This window comes from Procambarus clarkii, chromosome 28 (assembly GCF_040958095.1).
Source record: "Procambarus clarkii isolate CNS0578487 chromosome 28, FALCON_Pclarkii_2.0, whole genome shotgun sequence".
NCBI lineage: Eukaryota > Metazoa > Arthropoda > Malacostraca > Decapoda > Cambaridae > Procambarus > Procambarus clarkii.
In genome coordinates this window covers 45,548,212-45,561,224 of record NC_091177.1, presented here as the reverse complement: position 1 = coordinate 45,561,224, position 13,013 = coordinate 45,548,212, and the positions used below count along the sequence as shown (strand labels likewise).

The 13,013-nt window shown below is 45.6% G+C and overlaps 1 protein-coding gene across 1 annotated transcript in view; it reads left to right on the top strand.

Moving 5' to 3' along the window:
* Nucleotides 1–13,013, top strand: part of LOC123755128 (dipeptidase 1-like) — a 648,930-nt gene that overhangs the window by 619,916 nt on the left and 16,001 nt on the right. The window contains exon 8 of the mRNA XM_069332760.1: nt 3,247–3,385. Coding sequence (XP_069188861.1) covers nt 3,247–3,385 — 139 coding nt within the window. The remainder of the gene's footprint in view (nt 1–3,246; nt 3,386–13,013) is intronic.

Here is a 13,013-nt window from a genome sequence, read left to right as displayed (position 1 = left end):
GGACGTTGTTGGTCTTACTGTTATGTACAAGGCCAATATCCTCAAAGTTCCGCACTTGACCCAACTCCGTGGAGTACCAGTAGTTCCCACTCGTAACACTAGGCTCTCAACCTTCAACACTCTCATGCTAGAGGTGCCATTTTCAAGAACATCACTCCATCAGCGTTCGTTCATTCCGAGGCTTACTCGCATCTGGAACTTGTTCGCCCAACAGATTGATACACGGGAGATCAGGTCAACTGTTCATATGAAGACTCTGGCACACAGCTGGCTACAAGCTCATCCTGTTCCTTATATGATTGTTACTTCATGTTTTTAATGAATAAAGGCTATTCCTTCTAAGGCAAATAATAACAGGCTCGTGAAATAAATGGGCATCTAGGAGTAGGTTTCAACTTAGCTTACATAAGTTCAATATATGATAGTTCCCAATGTATTAGTTTCAAAGTATACTCTCATGAAATAAATGAGTTTCTAGGTGTAGGCTTCAGATGAGCTGAGGTAGGATAACAGCTTTTGCTTGCAGTTTCACTAGGTATGTCATTAGGCATCCTTTATGAATCCTAGTCTTAGTTAAAATAAAAAGAGAGAGAGAGAGAGAGAGAGAGAGAGAGAGAGAGAGAGAGAGAGAGAGAGAGAGAGAGAGAGAGAGAGAGAGAGAGAGAGAGAGAGAGAGAGAGAGAGAGAGAGAGAGAGAGAGAGAGAGACAGACAGACAGACAGACAGACAGACAGACAGACAGACAGACAGACAGACAGACAGACAGACAGACAGACAGACAGACAGACAGACAGACAGACAGACAGACAGACAGGGAGAGAGAGAGAGAAAGAGGAGAAAGAGAGAGAGAGAGAGAGAGAGAGAGAGAGAGAGAGAGAGAGAGAGAGAGAGAGAGATGAGAGAGAGAGAGAGAGAGAGAGAGAGAGAGAGAGAGAGAGAGAGAGAGAGAGAGAGAGAGAGAGAGAGAGAAAGAGAGAGACAGAGGGAATGAGAGAGAATGAGGGAGAGAGAATAAGAGAGATAGAATAAGATAGAATGAGAGAGAGAGAATGAGGGAGAATGAGAGAGAATAAGATAGAATGAGAATGAGAGAGAATGAATGAGAATGAATGAGAATGAATGAGAGAGAATGAGAGAGAGTGAGAGAAAATGAGAATGAATGAGAATGAGAATGTGCAGACAGCACCACTCCCCTCCCCTGACTGGCCCATCTTGTGCATTAGACAAGGAAATGTCTCACTGACATTACCATTATAACTGAGGATTAGCTTCCACGTGCGTGATTCTCCACACCTTGAGACACTCTTATATCTGGATGATATGTTAATATTATGGTGTAGTTACTCAAATACGTGTTTTTGAATTTGAAATTATCGTCGGTCGAAGGAAGTAATAAAACATATTTATTTGTAACTAACTGTACCCGCCCACGCGTTGCTGTGGCTCAGCAAGACATGTGCGTTGCTGAGCCACAGCAACCTTCCCCCTGTTCCATCGTCCTCCCAACAATTCCCCCCCTCCCCTGTCCCCTCGTCCTCCCAACCATTCCTCAGTCCCCCATCCCCTCGTCCTCCTAACCATTCCCCACTACACCATCCCCTCATCTTCTCTACCATCTCCCACTCCCCTTTCCCCTCGTCCTCCCGACCGTTCTCCCCCTCACCGGTCCCCTCGTCCTACCGACCATCCCCCACTTCCCTGCCCTCTTGTCCTCCCCCCCACCAATCTCCATTCCCCTGTCCCCTCGTCCCGACCATACCCCACTCGTATCCCCTCGTCCTCCCCACCATTCCCCACTCCCTTGTCCGATGCCTTCCCAAATGATCTGATGTTCCCATCAGAAAATTGGGAACATCAAATGATCTGATGTTCCCATCACTGAAATATAAGAAAAAACAATTAAAAAAACGAAATGAAAAATATGAAAAAATACAGAACTAAACTATACTCACAAAATGAACGGTATGGTAAACAATAAAGCTCAATTCCCATGCAATGTCACACAAAATAATTAAATTAAAATGAAAATAATTTAAAATTTATGAAAATTCAATTTATCAATGAAATCGGAAACATTGAAATGGAATCGAAATATATTTAGTATAGCGTGAGCTGCTCTTATGTGCAACAGATGGCACTGTTTTTTTTTTAAAACATGTTTTTACCTGTCAAAGGTGTGGCATCACGAGTTGAACAATATACTCGCTTATGCTCACGAGACGAACGGTATGGTAAACAACATAGCTCAGTTCCAATGCAATGTCACTCAAAAAAAATAAATTTAAATGAAAATAAATCAAAATGTATGAAAATTTAATTTGTCAATGCAATCGAAGACAATGAAATGAAATCGTAACATATTTAGTATAGCGTGTGTGGATCTTACGTGCAACAGATGGTGCTATTTCTTAAAAAAAATATTTTTACCCATCACAGGTGTGGCATTTATACTTATACTTATGAAATGAACGCTATCGTAAAAACACAGCTCAATTCCAAAACAATGTCACACAAAATAATTCAGTAAAAATTAAAATAAATAGAAATCTATGAATATTAAATTTATCAGTGAAATCGGAAACATTGAAATGGAATTCGTAACATATTTAGTATTGTGTAAGTGTGTTGCTATTACGTGCAGCAGATGGGGCAGTTTTTGAAAAGAAACATGTTTTTATCCATCACAGGTTAGGCATCTATATAGTAGGTATATAAAAACATGTGCATATTCGAATGGAACGTTGTGTCAGAATTTCAAAGCAATCAGTGAAGAACTTTGGGAGATTACAGCGCATGTTGCTCTTACATCCAACAGTTGGCGCTGTTTTTCAAAAAAGAGCAAGTTTTTTCCTGTCACAGGTAAGGCATGTATATAGTAGGTATATAAAAACACGAGCCTATTCGAATGCAACGTTGTGTCAAAATTTCAAAGCAATCGGTAAAGAGGTTTCGAAGATTTCCCTCATATGAAAAACACATGAAAAACACAGTTTTTCTGAAAAGGCATTTTTTTTTTACCTTCACAGACGTAACATCTATATAGTATGTATATAGAAACCTGCTCGGATGCGAATGGAACGTTGTGTGAAAATTTCAAAGGAATCGGTGAAGAACTTTCGGAGATTAGCGGTTATGCACAAACGAACATTTCCATTTTTATTTATATAGATAGACTTAAATTCATACATGCATTCGATGTTTTTTACAGTTCGTTATTCATTGTTAAAGTTATGTTTGATGATGCAGGACGCCAGCGGGCCTAGAGGATGTGTCGAAGTACCCTGAGCTGTTTGCTGAGCTCCTGAAGGATCCATCCTGGTCTCTACAGGACCTGAAGAAACTGGCAGGACTCAACCTTCTACGTGTCTTCAGGAGAGTAGAGCAGGTATGTATTGGCTGCTTGTTCCTAGTCTACTGCTCTCTCTTCTTGTATGAGTGTGTATGTGTATATTTGCTGCTTTTGCCTGCAAACCTGTCTCCTAAAGCCCACATAAAAAGAATAACATCGGCGGCGTATGCAAGGCTGGCTAATATCAGAACAGTCCTCAGCAACCTGTGTAAGGAATCTTTCAGAACCTTGTATACCACATGTGGAAGACCAATCCATGGAGTATGCGGTCCCAGCATGGAGCCCTTACCTTGTTAAGCACAAGACGAAGCTGGAAAAAGTTCTGAGGTATAACCCCCACAAGCACAACAAGGTGAGTACATGATGCAAAAATTATGAGGATGATTAAGACAGAGGAAGATTGTAAGAGGCTACATGATGACCTAAACAAACTGAATGAATGGTCCAACAAATGGCTACAAAAGTTCAACCCGAGTAAATGCAAGGTAATGAAACTAGGCGGTGGAAACAGGAGGCCAGACACAGGATACAGAATGGGAGATGAAGTACTTCACGAAACGGACAGAGAGAAAGATCTAGGAGTTGATATCACACCAAACCTGTCTCCTGAACCCCACATAAAAAAAATTACATCTGCGGCATATGCAAGACTGGCTAACATCAGAACAGCCTTCAGGAACCTATGTAAAGAATCATTCAGAACCTTGTATTCCGCATATGTAAGACCAATCCTGGAGTATCCAATCATTTTTCGCACACTTCCTTGTCGTTTGTAGTGAATCTGTCTGCCCCTATCGTCAATTTCATTACCTGTTTCTTTACTGTTGTTTCTTTCTCCTGGTGTGGCTGTGCAGCAATTTAGGTTGAGTCTTTGGTTGCTTGCAATGTCATTTTCGTATTGCCCATCTTCCTCTCTTCTCAACCTGACATATTCATTCCTGGCACTCTGGTATCTTTCTCTGCTCTCAAGTGTTCTGTTATTCCTATAGTTTCTCCATGCCCTTTTTACTTAGCTGCTTAGCTGGCCTACATTTCTGATTAAACCATGGGTTTCTCATCTGCATTTCGCTGTTTTCCTTTAGGACCGGGACAAACTTGTCTGTTGCCTCCTTACACTTCTGCGTGATGTAGTCCATCATGTCTTTGGCCGTCTTTTCTCTGAGCTCAGTTTCCCATGTTATATAATTTTGGAATTTCCTTATCTCCTCATAGATTCCCTTTCGGAATGCCAGCCTTTAGTTTTCAATTCCCCTTCTTGATTTTCTTAACGCTTCTTCAACCAGACACTCAAACGTCAGTACACTGTGGTCGCTCATTGCTACCGGGGACTCAAAACTAATATCCCTTACGTCGGAGTCGTTCAGAGCCAAGACTATGTCGAGTCTCGCTGGTTCATCATTCCCTCTCATCCTTGTGGGTTCCCTGTCATTTTGGCTTAAGAAGTTTCTTGTCGCCACCTCCAATAGTTTAGCTCTCCACGTATCCTCACCTCCATGCGGTTCCTTGTTCTCCCAGTCTATCCTTCCATGATTGAAGTCCCCAATGATGAGCAGATGTGATCTATTTCTACAAGCCGCAGAGGCTGCCCTCTCAATTATAGTATTAACTGCCGTGTTGTTGTTGTTGTTATACTTTTGCCTGGGTCTTCTGTCATTGGGTGGAGGATTTATATCACTGCTACTACTATTCTTGTCCCTCCCATTGTCCTGGTGCCTGTTATTTAGTCTCTGAATCACTCACAGACGGGGATAGCCATCTCCTTGAAACTCTACAACTTTCTCATTAGTAGGGCCACTCTGCCTCCTCCTCTACCCTCCCTCTCTTTCCTTATAACTGTGTAGTCCTGGGGGAACACCACATTCATTATGATTCTGGAGAGTTTTGTTTCTGTGAGTCCGATTATATCTGGGGTTTACTTCTTGTGCTCTTTCCCTTAGTTCATTTGTCTTGCTTGTAATCCCATCTATGTTCGAGTACATTACCCTGAAACTGACTCTCTTCTGTCCTTCCTCAGTTTCTGTTGACTCCACTGAAGCAGGGGAAACAGGGAGGGTTCAGGATGGGAGGGCCTAAGGAGGGGGGGGGGGCCTGGGGAATCTGGGGTGTGCAGGGGCTGGGAGGATCTGGTATGGGGAGGGTGGTGTAGGAGAGAGAGCTTGGGAGATGGGGGAGAAGAGAGGGCATGGGGGGGGAGGATAGAGGGGGAAGCTAAGGGGGTGGGTGAGAGGGGGAGGCTCGGGGGGGTGAGACGGACAGGTTTGGGGGGACATGGGGGGAGGGAGGGCTTGGGGGCTATTGGGTAAGGAGGGCTGGGGGGGGGTAGGGGAAGCGAGAGTTAAGGGGGGGTTGAGGAAAAAGGGAGGGCTTAGGGGAGTGGGGGAGAAGAGCTGGCTTAGTCGGGTGGGGGAGAATGGAGGGCTTAGGGGGGGGGAGTGGAGGGCTTAGGGGGGAGGCAAGGGGGGGCTTGGGGGTGGGGGGAACGGAGGGCTTGGGGGGTGGGTGAGATGGAAGTGCATGGTGGAGAAGGGAGGGCTTGTGGAGAAGGGAGGTCCTGGGGAGGGGGATGAGTGGGGGGAGGATGCTCTAGGTGGACACTTAATGAGGGGGCTGGCAGGGGTTGGGGAAGGTAGAATGTCTATTGGGCAGAAGGTGTGGGTGGTGCTCCTCTCTCTGTGGCTGTTGAACTTCTTGTGGAGGGTTCCCCACTCCTCTCTGAGATTGTAGGGTTTGGGGTTGTGGTTCTCTGACTCCTTTTTTTCTCCCTGTGCTCCTTCCTCGCATCTGCTGCCTTCATTCTCTCGTCCCTTGTCATGTGTGTGTGGGTGTGTGAGTGTGTGTACTCACCTATTTGTGCTTGCAGGATCGAGCATTGACTCTTGGATCCCGTCTTTCCTGCTATCGGTAGTTTACAGCAATGACTCCTGTCCCATTTCCCTATCATACCTAATTTTAAAATTATGAATTGAATTTGCTTCCACAACCTGTTCCCCAAGTGCATTCTATTTTCCCACTACTCTCATGCTAAAAGAAAACTTCCTAACATCTCGATGACTCATCTGAGTTTCCAGTTTCCACCCATGTCCCCTCATTCTGTTATTGTTACGTGTGAACATTTCATCTATTTCCACTTGGTCAATTCCGCTGAGTATTTTATATGTCCCTATCATTTCTCCCCATTCCTTTCTTTTCTCTAGTGTCGTAAGGTTTAGTTCCTTTAGACTCTCTTCATATCCCATCCCTCCTAACTCTGGGACAAGCCTCGTCGCAAACTTCTGAACCTTCTCCAGTTTCCTTATGTGTTTCTTCAGGTGGGGACTCCATGATGGCGTGGCATACTCTAAGATTGGTCTCACATAGGCAGTGTAAAGCGCCCTAAAAGCCTCCTCACTTAGGTTTCTGAATGAAGTTCTAATTTTCGCTAGTGTAGAGTACGCCGCTGTTGTTATCCTATTTATATGTGCCTCGGGAGTTAGATTAGGTGTTACGTCCACTCCCAGGTCTCTTTCTTGAATCGTTACAGGTAGTCAGTTTCCCTTCATTGTGTACTGTCCCTTTGGTCGCCTATCACCTGATCCCATTTCCATAACTTTACATTTACTCGTGTTAAAGACCAGTAGCCATTTCTCAGACCATCTCTGCAACAGGTTTAAGTCCTCTTGGAGGATCCTACAATCCTCATCTGTCACAACTCTTCTCATTAATTTTGCGTCATCCGCAAACATTGACATGTGTGTGTGTACTCACCTAGTTGTACTCACCTAGTTGTGTCTGCAGGATCGAGCATTGACTCTTGGATCCCGCCTTTCGAGCATCGGTTGTTTACAGCAATGACTCCTGTCCCATTTCCCTATCATACCTGGTTTTAAAATTATGGATAGTATTTGCTTCCACAACCTGTTCCTGAAGTGCATTCCATTTTTTCACTACTCTCACGCTAAAAGAAAACTTCCTAACATCTCTGTGACTCATCTGAGTTTCAAGCTTCCATCCATGTCCCCTCGTTCTTTTACTATTCCGTGTGAACATTTCGTCTATGTCCACTCTGTCAATCCCTCTGAGTATTTTATACGTTCCTATCATGTCCCCCCTCTCCCTTCTTCTTTCTAGTGTCGTAAGGCACAGTTTCCTCAGGCGCTCCTCATACCCCACCCCTCGTAGCTCTGGGACGAGTCTCGTTGCAAACCTCTGAAACTTTTCCAGTTTCATTATATGCTTCTTCAGATGGGAACTCCGTGATGAGGCAGCATACTCTAAGACTGGCCTCACGTAGGCAGTGTAAAGTGCCCTAAATGCCTCCTTACTTAGGTTTCTGAATGATGTTCTAACTTTTGCCAGTGTAGAGTACGCTGCTGTCGTTATCCTATTTATATGTGCCTCAGGAGATAGATTACGTGTTACGTCCACACCCAGGTCTCTTTCGAGCGTCGTCACAGGTAGGCTGTTCCCCTTCATTGTGTACTGTCCCTTTGGTCTCCTATCTCCTAGTCCCATTTTCATAACTTTACATTTGCTCGTGTTGAATTCCAGTAGCCATTTCTCTGACCACCTCTGCAACCTGTTCAGGTCCTCTTGGAGGATCCTGCAATCCTCATCTGTCACAACTCTTCTCATCAACTTTGCGTCATCCGCAAACATCGACATGTAGGACTCTACGCCTGTAAACATGTCGTTAACATATACAAGAAATAGAATTGGTCCCAGCACAGATCCTTGTGGTACTCCACTTGTTACTGTTCGCCAGTCCGACTTCTCGCCCCTTACCGTAACTCTTTGGCTCCTTCCTGTTAGGTAGTTCCTTATCCATGCTAGGACCTTTCCTCCCACCCCCCGCCTGCCTCTAGAGTTCAAACAGCAGTCTCATGTGTGGTACTGTATCAAAGGCTTTTTGGCAGTCCAGAAATATGCAGTCTGCCCATCCATCTCTGTCCTGACTTATCCTCGTTATTTTATCATAGAATTCCAAAAGGTTTGTTAGGCACGATTTCCCTGTCCAGAACCCATGTTGATGTTTGTTCACAAACCTAACGTTCTCCAGGTGTGCAACCGGTCTTAGCCTAATTATTCTTTCCAGTATTTTACAGGGGATGCTTGTCAGCGATACAGGTCTATAGTCAAGTGCCTCCTCCCTATCGTCTTTCTTGAAGATCGATATGACATTTTCCTTCTTCCAGCATCTGGGCAATTCTCCCGACATAAGTGACTCATTAAAGATCATTGCCAGAGGCACGCTGAGGGCCTGTGCTGTTTCTTTTAGTATCCACGGTTATACTTTGTCTGGTCCAACTGCTTTAGTTGCATCCAATGTTGTCAAATGTTTCATTACCTCCCTTGCTGTCACCTCTATATCTGATAGTCTTTCATCTATGGTAATCCCTTCTAACAATGGGAGCTGCTCAGGCTCGGTAGTGAACAATCCATGGAAACTGGCATTTCCTTGTCACTTTCAAGGAAATCTGGCCTAACAGATTTCCTTGTCACTTTCAGTATATGCCCCCTCTGTTTTCCTTAGTCTTGTCACTTGGTCGTTCACCGACATTTTTCTGCTTATATGGCTGTGTAGTAACTTAGGTTGCTCTTTCGCTTTGATCGCAATATAGTTCTCATAGTCCCTTTCTGATGTTCGACTTATGTTAAGGTAATCGTTCCTAGCTCTGTTGCATCTGATCCTGTTGTCCTCTATCCTTTGTCTTCTGTACTTCCTCCACTCCCGCCTGCTGGCCATTTTTGCTTCCTGATACTGTCAATTAAACCATGGGTTATTATATTCCCTTTTATTTTTTCACTTTACTGTTGGAATAAATCTCTTCGGCCTCCTGGCATTTCTGTATGACTAGGTCCATCATATATTGAACTGATTTTCCTCTAATTTCTTCCTTCCACTGCACTTCTCACAGATAGTCCCTTATCTTCCTATAGTCTCCTTTCCTGTAGTCAACTCTCCTTTCCCAGACCTCTTGTCCCATGGTCACAAGTTTGAATTCCATCATGTAGACAAAGACTAAGACACAACGGTTGCTGGCCTCCTAGACGTATTTCATGCTCCAAATTCTCGGTGTCTTCTACGTTCTGGGTGAAAATCAGGTCTAAAAGGCTTTGGTGCATCTCCTCCTCTTTCCCTTGTGTCTTCCTTCACATGTTGTGTTAGGAAATTCCTGACAATAACATCTACTAACTTTGCTCCCCACGTTTCATCCCCTCCATGGGGATTCCTTGTTTCCTAATTTATCTCTCCATGATTTAGGTTCCCCATGACCAGCAGCTTCGCTCTCATTCTGTTGGCTAGTGATGCTGCCTTCTGCATTTCATCTATGCATGCCTTGTTGTCATCATACTCCTGCCTGGGTCTTCTACTGTTGGGAGGGGGATTGTAGATTTACCAAGATCACAATCTTCCTCCCATCTGCTGTCAGAGTTCAATGTATGAAGCTTGTGCTCTCATTGGTAACCCATTTTCCCAGGTCTTCAAACATCTTTATTAGGAGTGTCACTCCCCCTCCCTGTCTCTGTGTACTCTCTTTTCATATCACCAGGTAGCCCTCTGGAAAGATTGCATCCAAGATCATGTCATTTTAGTTTCCACAATTGCAACTATGTCAGGATCTGCTTCACTCACTCTTTCTTTTATCTCTTCTGCTTTATTAGATACCCAATCAGCATTGGTGTACCAAACCTTGAGATTCTTCATGGAAACTCTTGTACCAGAGTTCACCCTTTCTCTAGGGGTCTGGGAGGGATATGTGGGGTGTCTGGGGGTGAATGGGGGCTGGGGGATCCTGGGGGGGTGTGTATCTGGGGGTGAAAGGGGTCGGGAGGGGTGCTTGGGTGGCGAATGGGGGCTGGGCATCTAGGAAGGTAGGTAGGAAGGTCTGGGGTAGGGCCTAGGTAGGTAGGTCTGGAGTAGGAAGGGCATACTGGGTCTGAAGATTCGAGAGGGTCTGATAGGCATAGAGGGGTGGGAGATAGCGTAAGGTTGGGAGTCAGATAGAGGTTGAGAGGTTGGGGGGGGGAGAAGGATAGAGGGGGTGTGGGGGGAAGAGGGGCAGGTGGAACATGGACAGTGATAATGGGAGGGAGGTTGTATTAGTAAGGGGGAACTCAGGGGTAGGTGTGGGCTTTGGGGCAGAAGGGGGGGATAGGGAAATGGAGGAAGAGGTAGGGGGGGTCCCCCAGTCCCCCACGGGGGGTTCCATGTGCCCCCCTCGCAAGGGTGGGGGGGGGGTCACATGGAAGGAGAGGGGATGAGGAGGGGTGAGGGCTGGGCGGGTTTTGGGGGTTGAGGGAATGAGGGCTGGGTGGATTTTGGGGCTTGAAGGGATAAGGGCTGGGCAGGTTTTGGGAGTTGAGGGAATGAGGGCTGGGTGGGTTTTGGAGGGTTGAAGGGATGAGGGCTGGGTGGGTTTTGGGGGTTGAGGTGATGAGGGGGTCCTTGGAATGTGGGATGAATTTGACTGCAGTGGGGTCAGAGGGATCAAGGGAGGTGTTGGGGAGATAAGCAGGGGCAGGGGGGGCTGATTTGGGGAGGGAGTGACTTGAGAAGCAGGTGTGAGCTGGTTAGCATGGGGTGGATTCGCACTGGGGTGTGTAGCTACGCTCAAATGGGAAGAGTTGTATTGTTGTATGCTTGCTCTGTGGGCTATCTGCTCCTCCTTCGTCATGAATTTGTCAATATATACGTTGCAGTAATTTTCGCTACCTCTGAGTAAGTGTTTGTGATGCAGTATGTAATCCACTGCCTCTTCGTTAGTGAACTGTGCCAGGACAGGTCGTTTCTTGTCACAGTTGTATGACCCAATGCGTCGGTGGACTTATACCTCATTCCCTGCCATCAAGATCCCCTGTAACTCCAAATCTTCATCCTTTCCTGCCTTGATGGTGTCTTGGCTCCAAGCAATCCATGGATTATGATTGACATCTTTCTCAGTGCAGTGTGTGTGTGTGTGTGTGTGTGTACTCACCTAATTGTACTCACCTAATTGTGCTTGCGGGGGTTGAGCTTTGGCTCTTTGGTCCCGCCTCTCAACTGTCAATCAACTGGTGTACAGATTCCTGAGCCTACTGGGCTCTATCATACCTACATTTGAAACTGTGTATGGAGTCAGCCTCCACCACATCACTTCCTAGTGCATTCCATTTATTAACTACTCTGACACTGAAAAAATTCTTTCTAACGTCTCTGTGGCTCATCTGGGTACTAAGTTTCCACCTGTGTCCCCTTGTTCGTGTCCCACCCGTGCTGAAGAGTTTGTCTTTGTCCACCCTGTCAATTCCCCTGAGAATTTTGTAGGTGGTTATCATGTCTCCCCTTACTCTTCTGTTTTCCAGGGATGTGAGGTTCAGCTCCTTTAGCCTTTCCTCGTAGCTCAATCCTCTCAGTTCCGGGACGAGCCTGGTGGCATACCGCTGAATCTTCTCTAACTTTGTCTTGTGTTTAACTAGGTATGGACTCCAGGCTGGAGCTGCATACTCCAGGATTGGTCTTACATAAGTGGTATACAGGGTTCTGAAAGATTCCTTACACAAGTTTCTGAAGGCAGTTCTTATGTTGGCCAGTCTAGCATATGCCGCTGATGATATTCTTTTGATGTGGGCCTCTGGGGACAGGTTCGGTGTGATATCAACCCCCAGATCCTTCTCTCTATTTGATTCTTGCAGGATTTCCCCTCCCAGATGATACCTTGTGTTCAGCCTCCTGCTCCCTTCGCCTAATTTCATCACCTTACACTTTCCAGAGTTGAGCTTCAGCAGCCATTTTCTAGACCATTCCTCCAGTTTATCCAGGTCATCCTGTAGTCTCTGTCTATCTTCATCCGTCTTGATTCTTCTCATAATTTTTGCATCATCAGCAAACATCGAGAGGAATGAGTCTATACCCTCTGGAAGATCGTTCACATATATTAGAAACAGGATGGGTCCAAGTACTGAGCCCTGTGGGACTCCGCTGGTGACATCTCGCCACTCTGATGTCTTCCCCCTCACCGTTACTCGCTGTTTCCTGTTGCTTAAGTACTCCCTTATCCACTGGAGCACCTTCCCTTTTACTCCTGCCTGTTGCTCCAACTTTTTTAACAGCCTTTTATGGGGTACTGTGTCGAAGGCTTTTTGGCAATCCAGGAAAATGCAGTCGGCCCACCCTTCTCTTTCCTGCCTAATTTTCGTTGCCTGGTCATAAAATTCTATTAACCCTGTGAGGCACGATTTACCATCTCTGAACCCATGTTGGTGGTGCGTTACAAAGTTATTTCCCTCCAGATGCTCTACGAGCCTTTTCCTCACGATCTTCTCCAGCACCTTGCATGGTATACAAGTTAAGGAAACTGGCCTGTAATTCAGTGCCTCTTGCCTGTCACCCTTTTTGTATATTGGGACCACGTTAGCTGTCTTCCAACTTTCTGGTAAGTCTCCTGTTTCCAGTGACCTGTTATACACCATAGAGAGTGGCACACTTAGTGCTTCTGCACCTTCCTTTAGTATCCATGGTGAGATTCTATCAGGCCCAATAGCCTTTGTCACATCTAGCTCCAGCAGACACCTTTTGACCTCATCACTGGTGAGGTCAAATTCCTCCAAGGTTTCCAAGGTTGCCGCCTCCTCATTTAGTGCAGGGGCTTCTCCTTGTTCTATTGTGAAGACCTCCTGGAATCTCTTGTTGAGTTCTTCACACACC